The sequence below is a fragment of the Cnephaeus nilssonii genome (assembly GCF_951640355.1).
Source record: "Cnephaeus nilssonii genome assembly, chromosome: 8".
Classification (NCBI taxonomy): Eukaryota; Metazoa; Chordata; class Mammalia; order Chiroptera; family Vespertilionidae; genus Cnephaeus; species Cnephaeus nilssonii.
In genome coordinates, this window is record NC_137079.1 from 90,446,515 (window position 1) to 90,471,353 (window position 24,839).

The 24,839-nt window shown below is 41.0% G+C and overlaps 1 protein-coding gene across 1 annotated transcript in view; it reads left to right on the plus strand.

Annotated features, from left to right (window-relative positions):
* Window positions 1–24,839, plus strand: part of WDFY2 (WD repeat and FYVE domain containing 2) — a 224,106-nt gene that overhangs the window by 144,148 nt on the left and 55,119 nt on the right. The window contains exons 4-5 of the mRNA XM_079778649.1: window positions 4,994–5,048; window positions 19,160–19,310. Of these exons, the coding sequence (XP_079634775.1) occupies window positions 4,994–5,048; window positions 19,160–19,310 (206 nt within the window). The remainder of the gene's footprint in view (window positions 1–4,993; window positions 5,049–19,159; window positions 19,311–24,839) is intronic.

Below are 24,839 nucleotides of genomic sequence, written 5' to 3' on the forward strand. Positions count from 1 at the left end.
CTTCAGTGGCCAGTAGCTCTCCCACATGGCCTCTGTCTCTTTACAATAAACCCTCTCTTCTTCACTGGTTTGAGTTCCTGACAACTGAAAGAGCCTGAGTGAAACCTAGAATAGTACATGTATCCAGATTATAAAGACTAGCACAGGTTGTATGATTAAGACTTTAATTTGATTCTGAATTACCTGGTAGCCAAGGCAAAAAGGAGACACAGTTAATTATGAAACTGTATAACAAAAAGAAAGCAGTGCCCAGCCAGTGTGGCTCATTGGTTGAGCATCAACCAATGTATGCACCAGGAGGTTACAGTTCTGTTTCCCAACCAGGGCATATGCCCAGGTTGCAGGCTTGATCCCCAGTGTATGGCGAGCATGAGGCAGACGATCAATGATTCTTTCTCATCATTGATGTTTCTATCTGTCTCCCTCTCCCTTCCTCTCTAAAATCAATAAACATATTTTTAAAAAATGAAAGCAATTTTAAAGGTAATTATAGTTTTCAAACACTGAGTTTAAAATCAATCAACCTCTTATGCATTATATATTAAAAATAGAATTACCATATGATCCAGCAATACCACTTATGAGTATATACCCAAAAGAATTCAAAGCAGGATCTGGAAGAGAGATTTGCACATTCATGTTCATTGTAACATTTATACAAATAGCCAAGAGGTGAAAGCAACCCAAGTTTCCATTGTCAGAAGAATGGCTAGAGAAAATGTGGTATGTGCATATAATGGAATATATGTGCAGCCTTAAAAAAGAAGGAAATCCTGTCACATGCTTCAATAGTGATGAACGTCAAGGACATTTTGCTAAGTGAAATGAGCCAGTCATAAAAGGACAAATAGTGTATGATTCCACCCAGAAGCAGTATCTAAATAGTTAAAATCATAGAAACAAAAACTAGAAAGGTGATTGCCAAGGGCTGGGGGAGGGAGCATTAGTGTTTAGTGGGTATAGAGTTTGTTTTGTAAGATGAAAATATTTCTAGAGATCTGTTGCACAACAATGTATATACTTAACACCACTGAACTATATACTTAAAAATGATTAAGGTGATAATTTAATGTTATCTATTTTTACCACAATTAGTTAAAACAATCAATCACCCTCATGTAAATTAATAATTGAGACACAAAGCAATATATTTGGCAATATCCTGAACATTTTAAAGCAGATCAGAAATGGATATATATGGAAATGTAAACTGAGAAATTTACCAATATAGCACCTCTCAAAAAGATTTTGGCTTTAGATCAGTTTCTTTTATGGAGGCCGATGAAGAAAGACCTCTATTCCCACCCAGAAATATAGGACCTTTGAGTTCATGAAACTTTTTATGTTTGTATCTCCTCTCTTCAGTTTATGGCTTTGCGTAGGCACACATGTAAGAGTACCCGAATACTTTTGCTGGGCAGCTAAGCAGATGTCAACATTCCTTCCTTCATTCTTTAGTGTATTTGGGCTGAGTTAAGAGGTCCTGTGTAGTTTTTGTATGACCTTGCTGATTGGTTTGTGATGTACTTTTTTCTGAGAGGAGAAGAAAACCTATATAGAGACTCTAATTTAGTTTTCTTCATAAAACTTGGGTTTATCAAGCATTAAATCAATTTATATGCTCTGATATGTGACAAATATGACAAATAACCAGTAGTTAATAATCTAATTTTAAATTATATTTTTATTCCCCAAGTGGTGCTATATTTTAAGAAATAAGAGATCATTGGCAAACTTTCAACTAAAGCAAGAAATTGAAAATTGATATGCATATTTTTTATGTGTAAAGGAATCATGGTTCTATTATTAGAATTCTTTAGGATCTATTTCATTGAACCTTAAATAGGTGAGCAGGTTGATCTTGCTTAGAACTGTGTAGCAGCATTCCTTTATTGTAAACTCAGAGTGGAGAGTCAGGGTAACCATGGGGATAGCAGAGGAGCCAAGCTCATTGCCTTTTAATTTAATTATTATTGACTAGAGGCCCAGTGCACGAATTTGTGCACCAGCGGGGTTCATTGGCTTGGCCTGCGGGATCAGGCCAAAACTGGCTCTCCAACATCCCCTGAGGGGTCCTGGATTGCAAGAGGGTGCAGGCCAGGCCAAGGGACCCCACCGGTGCATGATTGGGGCCGGTGTCCCAATTTCTCCTTCAGGGACGTAAGCACAGGTGACCAAGGGTGCCTCAGCCAGTCTCTAAACTGACACATACTACCCAAGGTACTTACTTAATATTGACCGAGCATAAATTACACAGGAGACAGACATGCAATGCACGAATCACTCACGGTTTATTTACCAGAGTCCTGGTGGTTTCCAGACCTCAGCAGGCCACCCGGGGATCCGCGCCGACAGACACACACACTGGACGTTGGACGTTGCAGCTGTGGCTCGGCGTCTTGTTTGAGGCCTCAGTTTCCGGCTCACTGTTTGGACTCACAGTCCACGGCAGAGCTTGGGCAGATGCAGGAAGGGGGGTGGAGAGTGACCCTCTGTGGAGGAGCAGAGCAGGCCTCTCTGATCTTCCTCTGGTGCTTCCTCTTTTTATGTGCCTAGATGGGCGTCTTCAGTGTGTCTTATCAGCAGGTCCCAGGAGCCTTGCATATCTGGTTTTACATATGGGGAGCAGATCGCTTTATCTATTTTCTACATACAGGCCACTCAGGGGTGTTTAATCAACCTGTTTACATTACATTCAATACTTTTTAACATCATACTTTAATATCACACTGTAATTCCACACTTTGATACTTATTCTATATTATTCTTATCACTATTACTATAACAGCCGGGGAGGGATGCAGGAGGTTGGCCAGCCAGGGAGAGACCACAGGAGGGCTCCAGGGCATGTCCGACCTGTTTCACTCAGTCCTGTTTCACTCAGTCCCTATTGGCCGGACCCCAGCAGCAAGCTAACCTATGGGTCGGAGCATCTTCCCCCTGGTGGTCAGTGCATGTCATAGTGACTGATTGATCGGTCGACTCTCTGCCCCCTAGTGGTCAGTGCACATCATAGTGAACAGTTGAGCGGCCTTAGCATATCACTAGCATATTACACTTTGATTGGTTGAACAGACGACTGGACACTTAGCATATTAGGTTTTTATTGTATAGGATTGTTTAAAAGTTCTTATATTTTGCAGTGGTTGAATATTACTTTGAAAAGAAAAAGAGGGGAACAGATTGGTGGACACAGACAAGGAAATGGAAGGGAAGGGAAAGGAAGGGAAGGGAAGGGAAGGGAAGGGAAGGGAAGGGAAGGGAAGGGAAGGGAAGGGAAGGGAAGGGAGGGAAGGGAAGGGAAGGGAAGGAAGGGAAGGAGGGAGAGAGGAAGGAAGGGAAGGTGGGAGGGAGGGAGGAAGGAAAGGAAAGAAAAGAAAGAAAGGAGAGGAAGGGAAGAAAGGAGGAAGAAAGAGAGAGGGAAGGAAGGAAGGAAGGAAGGAAGGAAGGAAGGAAGGAAGGAAGGAAGGAAGGAAGGAAGGAAGGAAGGAAGGAAGAAAAAGAAAAGAAACGAAATGAAACTTGGCCCAGGTGGGGGCTGCTCTGTGGCCCTGGGCCTTACTGTGCTCCTGTCTTGCCTGGTTCCCTGGATCGAGCCAGAGCTACACCACTGTGCTATGTATCCTAGTCTTCTGTTCCATTACTTCCCTAGTTTCACAGAATAATCTAGGACATCTCTGGGAGCTTGTGATGGGTTGGAGTCTAAGGATGACCAGAAAAGAAATCCATACCTTTCATCTGAGTGGAACATGAAGTACTGCCTTTCAACTTCTTACTTAGACTGAGAAAAAGCTGAGTATCAACCTGACTCAGTTAAGATGACCTCTGATACCAGACAAGAGCTGTGGTATCTACTTGACAAATATAGTTTTATAAACCAATAGGAAAGAATTGTTCTTGTGAAATACACAAGGGGGTTGAGGATGGCATGCGTATAAACAAGCACGGGTCTTGTATATTCTTCAATGGCAGAGCATGCCAGCAACTTTTCAGTATGATGTTGCCCAAATAAAATAATATTACCATCTGATTGACTCATTCTGCAGGACCTGGTTTTCATAAAAATCCAGAGACAGGAGCAATAGTGATAAACAGAATAATAAACACTGAAAATAAGGCCCATTTCTTTATTTATATTTCTGAATCTGAAATTCAAGTAAACAAATTAGTAAAAATATCGAATATTTGAAAAGTCTCGTCAAGTTTCATTAAATAGATATACAAATAGATCATGAACTTTGGATAAAAAGCACTTTTCTCATATCTACAGAATATTTTCAAAATCATTAATATCTTGACCATGAATACAATCTTTTAATACTTTGAAAAGAGAAAGAGAGGGAACAGATTGGTGGACACAGACAAGGAAAGGGAAGGGAGAGACCACGGGAGGGCTTTCTCAATGTAAGTCAGTAACACTAGAAATTAGCTACAAAAGATAACCATAAATATAACTGCTTATAAATAAGAATTTTTTCTAAATAACTGCTAATTTAAAGAGAAAGTCAACATATGAATAATGTTTCTGTAATATAGTATTCCTTCCTTTTCTGCAGAGGCTATGCTGCAAAACCCCCTGTGAATGCCGGAAACCGCTGATAATACAAACCTGTGTATACTGTGTTTTTTCCTATGCATATATACCTGTGAAAAATTAGGCACAAAAAGAGATTAACAGTAATAACTAATAAGAAAATAGAACAACTATAACGATACTGTAGTGAAAATTGTGTGAATGTGTTCTAAAAATCTCTTATTGTACTGTACTCACTCTTGTGATTACATGAGATGACAGAATGTCTGCCTGATGAGACGAAATGAGGTGAATGAATAGGTCCAACACACACTGAGTTGATTGGCAAAATACTAAAATACAAAATAGAATTAGATGTAATTTTATGATGATGTTTGCTTTATACATTCTGATTTTACCGAAACATTTATTCACTTAAAAATTTTTCCTTTTGCTTAATATTTTTCTTCTTTTTTGTAGGAATTTATTTTATCAGAAGATTATAACAAGATGACTCCTGTGAAAAACTATCAAGGTAGGAATGAGAGCAGTGCTTTCATTTACCTGGACTTTGAAATGTTTCTTGATGGCTTCCACTGCCACAAGAGAGGCCCTACTTTAAAATAGTCAGGGGGAACAAAACTTGAGCCATTTGAAGTTAATGTTATCCCAGTTTTAGAAGTAAGATGCTGAGGCCTAAAGAGGTAAGGTGACTTGCCTGTGGTCCTTTAGCTGGTAAAGTGCAGGACCTGCCCCGGTCAGTGTGACTCCAGAACCCACAGCCTTTGTCCTTTGTTTTCCTCCGTCAGGCAGGCATGGGGAGCGGGGCAGTGTTAGGGTGAGCTGCTTTACATGAGGCTCATTTCTTTTTTGGTTAAATGTTTTAAAAGGCTCAGAGTGTTTGTACTATCTAAGGGAGGGAATTGTGGTTGTATTGTATCTTCAACATTGATAGTGTACCACAGGCCATTTCTATCCTATGGATCAGGAATAATTTTTGTTAAGGATTATCCAGACCAACAATGTCATGGGATCTGAACATTAGAGGTGGACCTTTTAACACTTAGAGGTCATTTCATCCAAATCTCTTGATCTCGTTCATCCTGCATGGTCATCTAGCATTTCCTCTAATACCTCCAGAGACATAGCAACCCATCCTGATTTGGGAAAATGCTGTGAATTACATTCTTTAGTTTTATATTTTGAACCAAAATTTATTTCCCTATAGATTTATTCTTTAATCTTTTCACATATTACTTATCAAATACTTGTTGATCACTTGTCAAGTATTTATTGAGTACCAGTCATTGTTCCAATAACAGGATTATAATAGTGAATAAGACATGTACTATCTGCCTATAATCCTAATATATAAAAACCCAGGGTCCATCACGACCGGAGGCTTGACCAACTAGAAGTCAGTCTTGCAGTCAGCGCTGGGTTGCTGTGGCGACCCAGCACTGACTGCTATGGCAGCAGGCGCGGTGACCCAGCGCTGACTGCTGAGGGGGCTGAGAAAGTAGGCCCGGAGAGAGGCCTGAAGAGAGAAGCAGGGTCTGATCCATAGCCTCTGTGGCAGCTGTTGGTCAGCACTTGCCTTTCTCTTTCTCTCCAGGCTGGGCCAGCAGCCGCGCCTCCATTTCTCTCCAGGCCTCCACCAGGGCTGCTGATCAGCCCCACCTTTCTGATCAGGCCCCATTCATAGGCCCAGAGATGCTGACTGGCATAGAAACTGACCAATCAAAACCAAATCTGGGTCAACAGTGAGGAGCCAATGGCTGCCTAGGAGGCAGAGCTATTGACGCCAACTGGCATAGAAACTGATCAATCAGAACCAAATTGGCCGGCAAAGGAGGGTAGATGGGGGTGAGATCAGGCCTGCAGGGGAGGGCAGTTAGGGGCGATCAGGCTGGCAGGAAAGGGCAGTTGGGGGTGAGATCAGGCCAGCAGGGGGCAAGATCAGGCTGGCAGGGGAGGGCAGTTAGGGGTGATCAGGCAGGCAGAGGCAATTAGGGGCGATCAGGCTGGCAGGGAAGGGCAGTTGGGGATGAGATCAGGCCGGCAGGAGGCGAGATCAGGCCGGCAGGGGAAGGCAATTGGAGGAAACTAGGCCAGCAGGGGAGGGCAGTTGGGGGCAAGATCAGGCCGGCAGGGGAGAGCCATTGGGGGAGAAATCTGGCCAGCAGGGGAGGGCAGGTGGGGGCAACCAGGTTGGCAGGGGAGGGCAGTTGGGGGCGAGATTAGGCTGGCAGGGGAGGGCAGTTGGGCGTGAGATCAGGCCAGAGGGGAGGGCAGTTAGGGGTGATCGGGCAGGCAGAGGCAGTTGGGGCGAGATCTGGCCAGCAGGGGAGAGCAGTTGGCGGTGATATCAGGCTGTTCAGGGGAGGACAGTTAGGGGCAATCAGGCAGGCAGGCAGAGAGGTTGGGGTGATCAGGCAGGCCGGCAGAGGCAGTTAGGGGCGATCAGGCAGGCAGGCAGTCAGGTGAGCAGTTAGGAGCTAGCGGTCCCAGATTGCAAGAGGGATGTCCAACTGCCGGTTTAGGCCCGATCCCACAGGGGCCCCCGATTGAAGAGGGTGCAGGCTGGACTGAGGGAACCCCCCACCCCTCCGTGCACGAATTTTGTGCACCGGGCCACTAGTAGTTTATAATCATGTGGAGGAAACAAACAGGTAAACTGACCATTAAAATGTTATGTGACATAAGGGAACATTTGAGATCTTGCTCCCTGGCATATGTTGTCAGTTTGGCTCAAATAAACTCCTATAAAAATAATAATGTTAAGTGATAAGTGCTAGAATATTCCCCTATAGGTCTTTTCTCAGCCTATTAGAGCTACAAAAACTAAGTATACTCTCTCTTAAAAGAGCAATGAAAATTCCAACGCCTCTCCTTTTTTTCCTTCTCTTTTTCTAGCCGAAGCAATTTATATTTTTCTTTACATGACCTGAGTTTTTGTTCTTTAAAATTTTTTAATTATTATTTTGGTCACAAATCTTGGGATATCATGTTGTACTATTGGGACCATTTTTTAAAAAGTGACACATTGTGGTATGCGGTCTCTAAGATGTCTCCTAATGATTTTTGCCTCATGGTATTCATGCCCCTCTCCTTGAGTGTAGGCTGGATCTAAAATACAGAAATAATTGAATATTATTTCTGAGATTAGATTATAAAAAAACTGGGGCTTCCATCTTGCTTGTCCTCTCTGCTCTCTTGCTTTCCTGTTCTGATGGAAGCCAGCTGCCATGTTGTGAGCTGCTTTGAGGAGAAGCCCAGGTGGTAAGGAACTGAGTGGAGGCCATGTCAACAGTCAGTAAGGAACTGAAGCCCTCGGTTTAGCAGCCTATGAGGAACATAGTCATGTCAACAGCTGTGTGAGAGGGCTTAAAATCAGCTCCTCCTTTTATCAGGCTTTCAGATGAGAGCACAGCCCACACCTTGATTCCATTCTGTGAGAGACTTTTCAGCAGAGACACCAAGATTTGTGATCCACAGAAATTCTCCTGAAATGACAAATGTTTACTGTTTTAAGCCACTAAGTTCTGGGTATAATTTGTTGCATAGTAGATAACTAATACACACATATAATGTGATAAGTACAAAATCATATTTCCTTCCTCTCCTGGGCATTGTTCTTCTAACATCAAGGGTAGCAGCCACTTTACACTGTGAGCTCATGTGGAGCAGTCAAGTCACCCCCTCAACAGTTCTACTTGAGTTGTTATCACGCTGCATCCCTATACTTTGGAAGCTGTTTCCTGTGGGGATTTTGTTATTTTTTTATTGTTTTTAGCTTAAATGCTTGACTTCACATTCTGTTATTCATCTCGTTTTGTTTAGTCCATCTCTTAGCTTATCAAGATATTTTGAGATCCTGGTTGTCATTAAACTCCCACTTAGTTTTGTATTTTTCTAAACATATAATCATAAAATATATCATCCCTAAGTCTTTGTTAAAAATAGTGATTGGCCCCAAAGATGCACAAATGATGAGCATATCACTAAAAACCACTCTTCATATGTCATTATTCTTTGGATCTCTTATATCCAACTTTATATACACCTAACTATATCAAAAGATAGCTTATTTATTTTCATTTTGTTTACAAGGGGTTATAAAAAATTGACAACTAGATCACTGAAGAGACCGTTTCATCACAAACACCTAGAGAAATGGTAAAATGACACTTTTGTTGTGCTTTTTTTTTCCTTTAGTTAATCCTCACCCAGGGGTATTTTTTCCATTAATTTTTAGACAGAGTAGAAGGGAGGGAGACACAGAGATAAACATAGATGTTAGAGAAACACATCCATTGGTTGCCTCCCACACATGCCCCGACAGGGCCTGGGGATCAAGCCTGCAATCAAAGTACATGCCCTTGATTGGAATTTAACCGGGAACCCTTAAGTCAGAGGGCCAACACTCCAGCCACTAAGGCAAACCGGCTAGGGCTTGTTGCTCTTTTTAGTGCACTGCTCGTGAGATAAACAAAAGGAATATTTCCATGTTCCAGAAGCACAGAGAAAACACAAAGGTCAGAGTGATACACGTATGACCTGACATTGCAGATGCCCTGGGGAGATACAAAGAGCCCCAAATTTCTTGAAGCTTTTGTATGAATGTTCAGTGAGGGACAAGAGATGAAGCCTAGGGCCTGAGTGAGATAGAAAATTGTAACTGAGATATTTTCACATAAAGCTGAAATCCATAAAAGGAAATAACCCCATGAAATTGAGAGGAACAAAACCCTTCTGATATTGGCTTAGAAAACTACAGGGAAATTTATTCCTCATCTCAAATCTGGATAGAGGAGGAAAGTCTCCCATGAAAAATCAAAATTTCAACTTTTAAGGTAAAAAACTTCTGATCTTAAAAGTTCTTATAAGAAAAAAAAAGTGTAATTATGTGAGGTGATAAATGTTAACTAAATTTAGTGTGGTAATCATTTCACAATATATTTGTACAGTGGAACCTCAGTTCTCGACTTTAATTCGTTCCAGAAGGCTGTTCAAGAAGCGATTTGTTCGAAAACTGAATCATTTTTCCCCATTAGAAATAATATAAATTGAATTAATTTGTTCCAGACCCCCACATGATTCCTTGTTTTAACCTTTTTTATATACAGTACATATCCAATGTACTGTTTAATCTATAAACAAGCACTTCTTTTGTTTAATTCTTTGTAGCCTTAAAGGAATCATTTTCAGCATTCATTCCAGGGGTATCTTTCAGGAGGTCAGTATGCAGCATCTTTGTTTTTTCACATATCATTGCCTTTAAAATGCTGTCACCCAACTGCTTTTCATTTATCCAAATCAACAGCAGTTTTTCTGTCTCTTCAATTGCCTGTGATCACTGTTTCTTTCACACCCTTTGCAACATTAGTGTCTTGAGGGCCTCTTTATGTTTTAAAATTGTGCTAATTGTTCATTTCACCAACAACAAAAGCAAAAAAAAAAAAAAAAACCCACAAAAATATTCACAGCACAATTTTCTGAAATGTTAACAACAGGAGGTAAACTGACTCTGTAGATAAACTGATTCTGGAATTCTCTCCTTTGTGGACTGAGAAATACTTTTTGTCATGCTGATGTGTCAGCACAACTGAAAGCGTTGTCAGGTCAATAACTGAAGCATGGTTCAACAACCAGACATTTTTTCTGTGAACAACTTGGTCGAGAACTGAATTGTTCAAGATGGGATATGTTTGAGAACTGAGGTTTGACTGTATGTCAAATTATTATGTTATACACCATAAATTAAGACACTGTTATATGTAACTTTATAAAATGTTTTTGCATTTAGAGTACAAATTTAAAGCAATCATATGGTGCTGGGAGCTCCAAATAAAGAATTTAACATAAAAATGTGCCAAGAATCTTATATAATAAAAGGGTAATATGCAAATTTACTGAACAACGGAACAACCAGTCACTGGAACAACCGGTCTTGATGATGCACACTGACCACCAGGGGGCAGACGCTTAATGTAGGAGCTGCCCCCTGGTGGTCAGTGCGCTCCCACAGGGGAAGCTCCTCTCAGCCACAAGCCAGGCTGACAGCTGGCGAGCGGGAGCCTCTCCTGCCTCTGCGGCAGCACTAAGGATGTCCGACTGTGGCTTAGGCCCGCTCCTCACGCGGGCCTAAGCTGTCAGTCGGACATCCCCCAAGGGCTCCCAGACTGTGTTAGGGCACAGGCCGAGCTGAGGGGACCCCCCCCCCCCCGCCATTGCACAAAATTTTATGTACCAGGCCTCTAGTCTTAAATAATGATCAACAATCTGAAGGAGACCATTTCATCTTTTAAAAGATTTTTAAAAATCAGAGAAGATGGAGAAACCAGAAGGAAATTATAAGCCTATAGAAAAATAGGTAGAACTTTTATATATAAAAAAAAATTAGTGGATAGACTAGACACAGAGTAAATTCGTGAAATGGTAGATAGATTTGATATCATTGGAACAACATCTTTAAAGTACTGAAAAACAAAATTGCCAACATAGAATTCTAGACCCGGTATAAGTATCTTCGAAAATAGAAGAAATAAAAATTTTTCCAGACATACAAACTCTGAAAGAATTTGTCATTCATTGACCTGCACTGAAAGAAATGTTAAAGGAAATCCTTCAGGAAAAAAGGAAGTGATGTCAAAGGAAAATAAGGATCTGCACAAAAGAATGAAGAAAGAGCACCGAACATGATAAGAATTTCATAAGAACTGCAGTCAGCCCTAGATATTCACAGGAGTATTGATTGCAGGACTTACCCGATGATACCAAAATCTGCAGGTGCTCAAGTCCCTTATATAAAATGGGATAGAACAATGAATACAGTTTGCAGATCAAAAATATTGTTTTGACTAGTGGCTGGTTGACTCCGTAGATGTAAATAAAACCCATGGATACGGAGGGCTGACTGTATTTATTGAAAAAATTCCACATATATATAAGTGAATCATGCAGTTCAAACCCATTTGCTTAAGAGTCAACTATATATGATCTTTTATTATTATTATTTAAATTTCTTTAAAAGACAACTGGCTGTTTAACTAAAAATAATGACAAAGTAGCATGATGTTCATAACACTATATATATGTAAAATTTATATGTATGACAATAATAATATAAATGCCAAGAGGTAGAGAGAAATGGAAGTATACTATTGTCAGGTTCTTATGCTATACATAAAGTGATATAATATCACTTGAAGGAAGACTGTAAGTTAAAGATATATACTACTAATTCTAACACAACCAATAAAATAAATCAAGATGTTAGAACTACTAAGCCAACTAAAGAAATAAAACAGAATCATATGATAATTCTCAGTTACTCATGGAAAAAAACAGTAAGAGGGAAAAGGGGGAAAGAACAGATGGGAAAATAGAAAACTAGTAGTAAGATGATAAATTGAAACCTAACAAGTTATCAGTAATCACATTAAATGTGTATGGTCTAAAGCCAATTAAAAGGCAGAGGCCATCAGATATTGTAAAAAAGGGAGACCCAAATATAAACTACCTACAAGAAATGCACTTGAGCTATAATAACAAATAAGTTAAAAGTAAAATGATGGAAGAAGATAAACCATGCAAACAGTAGTCAAAAGAAATCTGGAGTGGAGCAACTCTGTTAGTATTAGTCAAAGTAGATTTCAGAGCAACGAATACTACCAGAGATAAAGAAGATCATTTCATAATGATAAAGTGCTCAATCCCTCAGCAGGGCTTAACAATCCTAAATGTTTATGCACCCAATTAACATAGCTTTGAATTTTTTAAAGTAAAACCTGATATAGCCCTAGCCGGTTTGGCTCAGTGGATATAGCATCGGCCTGCGGACTGAAGGGTCCCGGGTTCAATTCCGGTCAGAAGCACATGCTCAGGTAGCAGGCTCAATCCCCAGTAGGGGGTGTGCAGGAGGCAGCTGATCAATGGTTCTCTCTCATCATTGATGCTTCTATCATTCTCTTCCTCTCCCTTCCTCTCTGAAATCAATAAAAATAATAAGTTAATAAATAGATAGATAGATAGATAGATAGATAGATAGATAGATAGATGATAGATAGATAGATAATAAAAATATTTTTAAAAACTGATATAACTTTAGGAGGAAAAATAGGCACATTCACAATTATAGTCAAACTTTAATACTTCTCAATAATTTATTGAACATATCAATAATTGATAGAATAAACATGCAGGAAATCAATAAGTTATAGAAGACTTGAACAACACATCAATGTTTTCATTGACATCTGTAGAACATCCCATTTAACTGAAACAAAATATACATTCTTTTCAAATGTGCATAGAACATTTCAAGGTAGGCCATATTCTGGGCCATAAGACAAGTCTCAATAAATTTGGAAGACTTCAAGCTTTGCAGGGTATGTTCTTTGATCAAAATGGAATTAAAGTAGAGTCAATAATAGATCTCTGGAAAATCCCCAAATACCAAGGAAGCTAATAACCCACATCTAAATAATCCATGGGCTACAGAAAAAAATCATAAGAGAAATCAGAAAGTATTTTTTACTGAGTGAATATGAAAACACAATGTATCAGAATTCATGGGATGCTGCTAAAGGAGAAATTTATAGCACTAAACACCCATGTTAGAAGAGAAGAGGGTCTCAAAGCAGTAACCTCAGCTTCTACATCAAGAAACCAGAAAGAGAAAAAAAAGGAAACCTAAGCTGAAGCAGAAGAGAGATCATATCAGAAGTTCATGAAATAGAAGGCAGAAAATAGAGAAAAGTCAATGACACCAAAAGCTGTGGGGTTTTTTGTTTGTCTGATTTTTGTTTTCTCAAATCAATACATGGCTTTTATTGCATCTTTAAAATATCATAATAGCCCTGGCCACTGTGGTTCAGTGGTTAGAGTGTCAGCCCAGGCTCCGAAGCGTTGTTAGTTTGATTCCTGATCAAGGGTGCATCCCTGGGTTGCAGTTTTAATACCCAGTCCTTTTTGGGTGTGTGCAGGAGGCAGCCAATTGATGTGTCTCTCTCACATCAATGTCTCCTCTCCTCTCCTCTCCTCTCCTCTCCTCTCCTCTCCTCTCCTCTCCTCTCCTCTCCTCTCCTCTCCTCTCCTCTCCTCTCCTCCCCTCCCCTCCCCTCCCCTCCCCTCCCCTCCACTCTCCTCTCCTCTCCTCTCCTCTCCTGGTATCCCTCAGCCCAGCCTGCACCCTCTCCAATCTGGGACCCAACAGGGATTGGGCCTAAACTGGCAGTCGGACATCCCTCTCACAATCTGGGACTGCTGGCTCCCAACTGCTCACCTGCCTCCCTGCCTGATTGCCCCTAATTGTTTATGCCTGTCAGCCTGATCACTCCCTAACCACTCCCCTGCCAGCCTGATCGACACCTAACTGCTCCCTTGCCAGCCTGATTGCCCCCAATTGCCCTCCCCTACCGGCCCGATCGCCCCCAACTGTCCTCCCTTGCCAGCTCGGTTGCCCCCAACTGCCATCCCCTACCGGCCCAGTCGCCCCCAACTGCCCTCCCCTGCTGGCCTGTTCACCCCTGATTGCCCTCCCCTGCCAGGCTGGTTGCCTCCAACTGCCTTCCTCTGCAGGCCCAGTTCCCCCCAACTGCCCTCCCCTGCCATCCTGATCACCCCCAACTGCCCTCCCCTACCAGCCCGGTTGCCCCCAACTGCCCTCCCCTGCCGGCTCGGTCGCCCCCAACTGCCCCCCTCTGCTGGCCCAGTCGCCCCCAACTGCCCTCCCCTGCTGGCCCAGTCACCCCTAACTGCCCTCCCCTGCAGGCCTGGTTCCCCCCAACTGCCCTCCCCTGCCAACTCGGTCACCCCCAACTGCCCTGCCCTACTGGCCTGGTCACCCCTTACTGCCCTCCCCTGCTGGCCATCTTGTGGCAGCCATCTTGTGATGACATAGGGGTGGCCATATTGTGATGACATGGGCGTGGCAATCTTGTGACGATATGGGGCAGCCATCTTTTGACCACATGGGGGCGGCCATCTTGTGCAAGGGTATGATGGTCAATTTGCATATTACCTCTTTATTATATAGGATTCTATGGATATTTAAAGGAAAATAAGGAATATTATGAACAACTTTATGCTAATAAATATTACAACTTACATGAAATGAACAAATCTTTGAAAGTACAAACTGCTACAGTCACTCAAGAAGAAATAGATAATCCTAATAGTCCTATATCTAGTAAAGAAATTGACTCTATGATTAAAATCTTCCCACAAGGTAAACTCCTGGCCCAGATGGCTTTACTGGTGAATTTTGCCAAACAAGGAAAAAACAATACAAACTCTGAGAAATTGAAGAAATAAAAGTTTTTAACTCATTTTATGAATTCAGCATTAACTGATACTAAAACTAGACAGAGACAGTTTAAGAAAAAAAATCTGCAGACCAACGTCCCCCATGAAAATAGATATAAGAAATCTAACCAAAACGTTAGCAAATTAAATTCAGCTATATATAAAAAGGATAGTACATCACAGCCAAGTGAGGTTTTCCCAGGTTTACACCCAAAGAAATGAAAACAGGAACTCAAACAGATATTTGTATATCCACGTGCATAGCAGCATTATTCATAATATCCAAACAGTGGAAGAAAATGTGCTATATACATATAAAGGAATTTTGACATGCACTACAACATGGATGAACATTGAAGACATATGTTAAGTAAAATAAACCAGTCACAAAAAGACAAATATGGTATGATACAACTTATATGAGGTACCTAGAGTAGTCAAACTTGTAAAGGCAGGAAGTAGAATGGTGGTTGCCAGGGGCTGGGGGAAGGTAAATGGGGAATTAGTGCTTAATGGGTACAGAGTTTCTATTTGGGAATATGAGAAAGTTCTGGAGAGTAGATGGTGGTAATGATTATACAATAATGTAAATGTATTTAATGCCACAGCATGGTACACTTAAAAATGGTTAAAATGGTAAATTATATGTTTTATTTTACCACAATAAAAAAGAGATTGCATACATAAAATTTCTTAGTACAATATCTGAAACATAGTTCATTGGTTCATAAATATTAATTCCTCTCAAAAAAGGTGGAGGGGGAACTAGTGTTGACAAAGATGTGGAAAAATTGAGACCCTTAGACACTGCTGGTGGGAATGTAAAATGGGGTAGCCACTTTGGTAAATAGTTTGTCAGTTTCTGAAAGAGTTAAACATAGAGTTACCTTGTAACATAGTATTTATACTCTTAGTTATACAGGGGTTGGCAAAAGTAGGTTTATAGTTCATAATAAATAATACAGGATTAATAAGTAATAATACAAGAATAAACTCAGTTTCATGTACTTACCACTGTAAACTACTTTTGCCCACTCCTGTATACTTACGAGAATTGAAAGCATGTATTCACACAAAAACTTGTACACAAATATTCGTAGCAACATTATTCATAATAGCCAAAAAGTGAAAACAGCCTAAATTTTCATCAGTGGTGAATGGAAAAATAAAATGTGGTATATTTGGCCATAAATGAATTATTATTTGGCCATAAAAATAGGAATGAAGTACTGATACATGCTATAATATGGATGGACTTGAAACCATGCTAATAGAAAGAAACTAAACACAAAAGATCATATATTGTATGATTACATTTATATCCTATCTAATAAAAGAATAATATGCAAATTGACCATCACTCCAACACAAGATGGCCACCCCCATGTGGTCAAAGATGGCTGCCCCCATGTGGACACAAGATGGCTGCCACAAGATGGCCGGCAGGGGAGGGCAGTTGGGGGCGATCAAGCCTGCAGGGGAGGGCAGTTAGGGGTGACTGGGCTGGCAGAGGAGGGCAGTTGGGGGTGACCAGGCCTGCAGGGGAGGACAGTTGGGGGGGACCCAGGCCTGCAGTTGAGGGCAGTTGGGGGGGACCAGACCTGCAGGGGAGGGCAGTTGGGGGGGACCAGGCCTGCAGGGGAGGGCAGTTGGGGGGGAACCAGGCTGATAGGGGAGGGCAGTTAGGGGCAATCAGGCCGGCAGGGGAGCAGTTAGGCGTCAATCAGGCTGGCAGGGGAGTGGTTAGGGGGTGATCAGGCTGGCAGGCAGAAGCAGTTCGGGGCAATCAGGCAGGCAGGCAGGCAGGCAGGCAGGCAAGCAGGCAAGCGGTTGCAAGCCAGCAGTCCTGGATTGTGAGAGGGATGTCCCAGATTGGAGAGGGTGCAGGCTGGGCTGAGGGGCACACCCTCCGCCTCCCCACCCCCCCATGCACAAATTTTGTGCACTGGGCCTCTAGTGAAATAATAAAAAATACGAGAATCCATAGAGACAGGAAGTAAATTAATGGTTTTCCAGGTATGAGAGAAGGGGAAATTGAGGATATGAGTTTATTTTAGGGCTGAGGGTGATGTTCTGGAAAATTTTTCATGATGACTATACAACATATACTACAGACCACTGAATGGTTTAAATTGCTAATCTATATTATGCGAAATTTATCTCAATAAACATTTTTTAAATGAATCAGTGATACCAAAACCAAAGACATTGCAAGAAAGGAAGACTACAGTCCCAGTATCTCTCAAGAACATAGATGTAAAATCCTCAAAAAAATACTAGTAAACTCAATAATATATAAAGAGAATTATACACCATGACCAAGTAGGATTTATTCCAGATATTCAAGGCTGGTTCAGCATTTGAAAATTAGTGTAATCCATTCCATCAAAAGGCTAAAAAAGAAAAAATCATATGATCATATCAACTGATGCAGAAAAAGGATTTGATAAAATCTGACATCCATTCATGATTAAAAAAAAAACCTCTCAGCAAATTACAAATAGAGGGAACTTCCTCAACTTGATAAGGAGACATGGACAAAAAAAACCACACACCTTTAGTTAACATCATACTTACTTGTGAGAAACTAGGTGCTTTCCCTTCAAATCAGGATCAAGGCAAAGTTGTCCTTTCTCACCATTGCCATTCAAGAAGTATAGGCTTCAAGCCCAGGTTTCTGAAGCTTAATGATATGTATGGACCTTTAAAGGATTTCTTTTTGAATAAAATAATTCTGTCACCCTAAAAAGAGTATGTGTTTGATTTGGGGGGTTTGTTTTTTGTTTCTTTTTCAGAGTCATAGCCTGACACAAAGAAAGAAAACCAACTTGGCCGAGAGACTAGGGTTTTAATTCCAGCTTCGTCACTCATTGGTTGTCTACCTTTGAACAAATCACTGAACTCCTCTTTCTCCTCTGGCAAATGATGTCAGCTCAGAGGGCTAACATTCCCGCCCGCCCCCCCCCCCCAACTCCCCTTAACTTGTGGACCACTGTCATCCCCTTGGACTTAGAAAGTAATAAATAGGAGGTCAAAGGTCCCTTCATGAGAAAAAGGGGCAAAGTGCTGGGAGCCATGTTTTGCCTAAAATAGACGCAGGTACACTTGGACCCATTAGAGCAGCGGTTGCCAACCAGTGGTCCGTGAGTTCCGAAAGGATGGCGACCACTGCATTAGAGAGTTTGCTTTTATCCCATTGTTGGTGGAACTTAATTAGACATCTGATGACACAGACATGACAAAATCTTCAGAGTTTCTCCAGGAAGTCACTCTTTTAGTTAAAGATGTTTTATCTTGATTGTGGCTTATACTCTGAAAGGCAGACATTTACTGTAGAGAAGTCGTGATATTGCTTCTATACCTTTTTTGTATCCCTTTAGATTCTCATGCTTCAAACACCAAATTTTAAAACATCAGGCATTTGGTGAAATGACTGTCTGTGGGTATTCACTCTGGTTCTGAGTGTATTGTTCGGGAGTCAATCTAAAAGGGCCATCTTTCCAAGGCTAAGTACTGTCTGTAAAATGAGGCAGCCCCCCACTCTTGCAGGGTCACTATAACTGAGATAATATATTTAAGTACCTGGTACTTGTTAGACACACAGAAACGGGCAGCTGATCAAAACGGGAAACTGCTGTCTTCTCCGTCATTGCATCACACCTGTGATCAGTCTACTCTCACTCACCAGACTGGACCAAGCAGGCCCAGGTTCCAGGATGTTAATCTCTGTTTATTCCAGTCAGCTCTGTTCAGTGGCCACAGATCCCTCTTCCTTACCCTCTGGGATTGTATATTAAGAAGAAAGCAAATATTTTACTGATTTTGTTTGGTAATTGTGAAGCCACTAGACCTTGACCAAAATACTGAACTGTATTGTGCCTCAGTTCCCCAGGGAGATGGAGAAAATGACATCAGTGGTTTCTTCTAACTCTGTAGTTGTGTGATGCAATAATTCTATGATGTTGTTGCTCTTGTGTATGAGCAACCCTGGGAAATATGTTCTCATTATCACATATATGTACTTTGACATAAGGGATATTTCATTCACTTTTATTTAGCACTTGGGCCTAATTCTGCCCTCCATTCCAAGTGTTTGATTTCTTACAGACAATTGATCTAGAACTTTGTTGTATATTTATAAGCCAGACTTCATCATATAAGAACGGGGACGTGCCCCTTTATAGTGGCATGCCCTCACTGCTGCTGAGAACCCCTTTTCTACCTGTGTTAACTTGTTCTGGGAGGGGAGAAGAGAACAATGCATCTCTGTGGGCCATGCTTTACAGCCTCCTTTAGGATACTTTATGGGTTGTTTTCTTGCCTCTTGGTTTTCAGCACATCAGAGCAGAGTGACGATGATCCTGTTTGTCCTGGAGCTGGAATGGGTGCTGAGCACGGGACAAGACAAGCAATTTGCCTGGCACTGCTCTGAGAGTGGGCAACGCCTGGGAGGTTATCGCACCAGTGCTGTGGCCTCGGGCCTGCAGTATCCTTTGCTGGAGAAAATTCCTTGGTGGGAACTTAGCTGCTGACTTCTTTCTTTCAAGAAAATTTGGGGGATGTGCAACTTGAAAGTTTTTTTATTTGCTGACTTACCCTGCTGATTAAGATACTCATAGACTTTTCTAATGAACAAATCCTCATGTAGGAGGAGTAAAGTGAGCTTAGTTTACCTAAAGTAAGTAGGTTGTGATCTACTATGATCCAAAGCCTGACATCTAGTAGACACAGCCCAGATTGTGAGTCTCAGCTGTCATAAGCAATTGCAGAACATGGGGATAAAACCATCACTGAAATACAGTCTTTTATTTTTGTACAGAAGTAATTTACACATAGATACTAAGGTTGTGAACACGCCCTTTGGTGCCTGGCAGAAGAACCACAGTATTCCTGTTCATTTAAAAAATATTTGAGAGGCTACCGTGCCAGGACTTGAGTAGGTCAGCTGGTATCTATCTTTGTTACAGGTCCAAGACTTTTCAGGATATGTAGAATGGTATTATTTCTGTCTCCCAAGTCTCAGGACCCATGTGCTCAGTGTGAACACCTGCTAATGCTGAGTAATCCTCACATCTGGGCTCCAGCAAGCACAGGCTTAATAAGTTTGGATGATGCTACCATTGTAAGGAATAAAGAACCCTGCCTTTGATTTAAAAGGCGTAGACCTCTCTTCACCTTCTGGCAAATAAGAAAATAGGTGGGAACAGATCACTTGTCAGCCAAAGTAGGAAGAAATAGTTAAGACTTGTTTTCAGATTTTCACCTTATTTGTAAACTTGCTTATTGAGCAATTCTCAACAGTCTGAAGAAGTACTTTACTGTTTCTTTGCAGTAGCTGTATTTTTGTGTGTATGGGGTAATGTCACTTTTTTTTCCTCACTAGAAGGGCGAGATGAAGAAATTAAGAATAGCTTTCATAGAAGGTTGTAAAATGGCAAATTACCAAGAAGACCAGAAGCAAGGACAATAAGAAATGAAGAGCAGAATCAACTTATCTTTGAGAGGGTGGTACCACCTGTTAATAAAAGAAATTCCAGAGTTTACTTTTTAAAGTAAATGAATTGGCATGAATTCTCTTGCCAACACATTAATGATTTCTTATAGCGTTAGAGCTGAAAGAGCCTGAGATCATCCAGTCCAATGCCTCATTCCCCAGATGAGTCAGCTGAAGCCCAGGAATTGTCATGGGCCCTGTGTGTGGCCACCCAGCTAGGATGTAGGAAAATCACCGCTAGAACCTAGATTCTGCTTGGACTGCTGTTTTCCCCCATCATACTGCATTACTCTTTTGAGAACAGAACTAATGGTCCCAATATAATTTGTTCTTAATATGCTGGCTTCTCTATTACTAGCCACACCTAGTGATTTCTCTTCTATATCACTCACTAACCAAGCCAAGGAGTAGAGAAATATAAAGATCTTGCCCTTAAGAAGTTTTTTACTGATTTTAGAGAGGGTGGGGAAGGGAAAGAGAAACATCTATCCACTGCCTCCTGCACACCCCCTACTGGGGATTGAGCTGCAACCTGACTGGGAATCAGTGCACGGGATGATGCTCAACGACGCCACACCGGCCAGGGCTAGTTTACTTTTTAAACTATTTGAAAATGAAACACAAAAACACAGAGTTAAACTTGACTTGACTTTGGTAGTCTTTGTTCCTTGTTTTTTGACTGTTTCCTTTGGCCACAACCATGTGGTTTTATCAAGCAAAGTGTGTGTGTGTGTGTGTGTGTGTGTGTGTGTGTGTGTGTGTATGAAAGCCTGTGGCTTCATTTCCCAGTATCCATGACTATCCAGTTTAATCTTGCTATTAAAGTGGAAGGGAATTGCAGTACTACAGACAGACAGACCCTTGCAGAAGATTCCGTTACCTCCACCAGCTCTGCCTCTCTAGCTCCAATTTCGGAGCCACAGTGCCAGCCAGCTTACTCCTAGGAGCATATCATTCCTGATAATTTTCCAGTGCTGCACATTGATGGCATAACAGCGCTGCCCTTGCCAGAGTCTCTTCTTTTAGGCCTCTTAGTGGAGAGTAAATATGCAATGAAGTAGAGGGATAAAGGAAGACAGAGAATGACCAGTTTACAAATTGAATTCTTTCTGAATAACTTCAAAATCTTTGATTGTGTTGGCTAAAGATCTGAATCTTCAGATATTAAGTGGTCTAAATAATAATAATAATGCAGAGAAGGATAGAAAAAGAATAATTTACATTTGCAGTCCCTGAGGGCTTATATAGTGTTTCTATTTAATGTTTCTTTGTTCACCAGGAATACAGTAAGGTAAAGTAAAAACAAAAAAAAAGAACTAATTCTCAATTTTCATAATGTAGAAACTAAAGGCTCAGAGAGGCTCAGATAGCTTACGTGACTCTCCGAGGTCATATGACTGTTACCTGAGAACCAGGAATAGAATTTGAGTTTGATAACTTTTAGCTACTTCTCTGCATAACCGGATACAGTAAAATGGAACTATTTCTCAGATGTCCCATGGCAGTTGAAGTTAGGAAATGGAACTGTTTCCCTCCCCACTTCATAGTCCATAAATTTGTCAATACTTTATCCAGCCTCACCTGGCAGTCCTGTCATTTGGCCATTTTTTTTATCACATTTTCCACAAAATAGTTCAGATACTCTTCATTTTAACATTCTGTTCATGTTGGAGATATTTTCAAGATGTCACCCTATATAGTGAAATGTCTTTCCACCAAGTAGTCTCTTAGATCTATTCCTGTTCTGGGAAAGAGTACTGAAAAGCTATTAAGGTTATCTTGGTTTTCATATTTCCTCATGTCATATTTAATGCCAATCACTCTGGCTTTGTGGTTGTACTATAATTTTATTTCAGCCCTCTTCCAAATAGCTTTTGTTGAGTTCATATTTTTTAAAGAAAATTTTATTATTTACCTACAGTAGTAAAGACTACTGGGCATTTAGTCTTTTTTAAAAATCTTTGTTCTTATAATCAATCAAGATAAATATAAATGATCTTATTTTGTATAAGTCTTTTTTTTTAATCCTCACCTGAAGACATGCCTTTATTTTTTTTTTTTTTTTACTGATTCTTTAGAGAGAAAGAAAGGAAGGGGGGTGGAGAGAGAGAGAAACATTGATGTGAGAGTGAGACATCGATCGTTGCCTCCTGTACTCATCCCCGGACCGGGGATTGAACCCAAGACCTTTCAGTGCATGGGAAAACACTCAAAAAATTGAAACACCCCAGCCAGGGTTATCTATACTAATAAAAGGGTGATATGCTAATTAGGGCGAAAGGTCTTCCGGACATCCTTCTGGACAAAGCCGCAGCAGCTGCGAGGGCCGAGGTGCGGCTGTGAAGGACCCAGGCTCAGGCAGCCACGGGTGACTGCGAAGGGCCGAGGTGCGGCTGCAAAGGGCCCAGTTTCAGGCCGGCAGTGGCAGCAGCAGAGGGGTAATGGGGGCGGTGCCTTCCCCTGATCCTCCAGGTTGCCTCCTGCACAGGGAGGCCAGACTGCAGCTTAGGCCGGGAGCTGAGGCAGAGGCAATTAGGGGCTATCAGGTCGGCAGGGGAGCAAGTTAGGGTCAATCAGGCCAGCAGAGGGGCAAGGTAGGGGCGATCAGGCTGGCAAGCAGAGGCAGTTAGGGGCGATCAGGCAGGCAGGAAGAGGGGTTAGAGGCAATTAGGCAGGCAGGCAGGCAGGCGAGTAGTTAGGAGCCAGTGGTCCTGGATTGTGAGAGGGATGTCCCAGATTGGAGAGGGTGCAGGCCGGGCTGAGGGACCCCCCTCCCGTGCACGAATTTTGTGCATTGGGCCTCTAGTTTCATATAAATAATAATAGAGTTTCACATGTATATACTTGTTTGTAGAATATAACTTTTCTCCCTTGTTCTTGAGGCTGGAAAAATTTGTTATGCTGTTTTCCTTCACTATTTTAAAAAATGTATTAATATGAAAATTTTCAAAATATGTACCATATTGGAAAAAAAGATAATATAATGGACACCCACATATTTATCACTCAGATCCACTGTTAATTCTTCTATCCTTTTTTGCTTTCTCTTTTTGCTGGAGTATTTTTAAGCATATTCTAGACCTTATGTCATTTCATCCTTACATTCTTCATTGTGCACCTCTAAAAATTATGGATTTTCTTTCAATAATTAATGATATTACTGCTAAAAATTTATAATCACTCCTTGATATTATTGAATAATCGATCCATTTTAAAAATGTCACTTACTATTTCTAAAATGGCTTTTTGCAGTGATTTTGTTTTATATTGGGTCCAGACAAGGTCCACACAGTGGGTCAGGTTGTCATATCTCCTCAGTCTCAATCCAGAGCAGTGACTGCACCTCCCTTTTTTTTATGCCACTGTGGAGGTACTGAATCCGTTCTCCTGTAGACATTCCCATATACTAAATTGATCTCTGCTTCCTCATGTTGTCATTTAACCTGTTCCTCTACTTGCCTACCCATGTCCCATATTTTTCTGTACACTGAAAGTTGTCTCTGAAATCTTGATTCAGTTCAGATTCAACTTTTGTTAAGTATACTTGGTAATTGTGTTGTTGTGCTCCATGTTGCTTCACGACCAGAAGCACATAGTGTGGGGTTCTTGCCCTTCCAGTGAGGCCAAGATTGATCAGTAGTTCAGGTGGTGACAGCAGTCAGTCCTTCCCCTTAGCTTTTCATGTAATGGTTTCAATTGCTGATCTTTGCCTGAACTAGTTCTTTCATTGATGTCACAAAATGGTGACTTTGTAATCCTATTGTTTTTGCACATGTATTAGTTGGAATTCTTTTATAAAGTAGAACTTTACCTCATTTAACTAGGGCTATTTGGTTATCCTGAAATACAATTAGCACAGCAAAAGCAACATAAATTCTTAATTATTTCTCTAGTTGCTCATTTTCAGATAGAGATTTAGTGCCATGGATACCTCCAGTGGAAATCTTTTATAAACTCTTAGGTTTTGTTTGTCTTTTAAATAATATATTAATTATATTTCAATAAATTGCTTTTTTTTTTAATGCTCTTATTGTCCCATCTTTGGCCAGTAAGAGCCCCATCATATTGGTTCCTGTGTCATTTTTTTTTCTTGATAAATAAAACCAAACGTTTATTTACACCAAAGAATTCTAACACTGGATCTTTTACATAGAAGGACAAAGTATTATATATACACAGACAAGGGGTAGCAGGGCTGTAACAAGAGTGTATAGTTTCCCCACAATTACAGGTCTACCATTTCAGTTTTAGTGGAGACAGAGGCTCTGCTCCTACCTCTCAGATACATTTACAAGACTGAGGGGCAGGTCTTCTCACTGGATGGCATGTGAGGAAAGGGGAAGGTAGGAGGAAAAGAAGGTAGAAAGCTTAAAACGAAGCAGTGTGGCCACACCTTTCACCAGTTCTTAAAGCGTTGCTAACATGAAACCTATATAGACATTTTTCTTTTGTACAAAGCAATCAAGTTTACCCAGTAACTAACTGAATTCAAATTGAAAAAGATTTTGCCTTCCCCCTCTT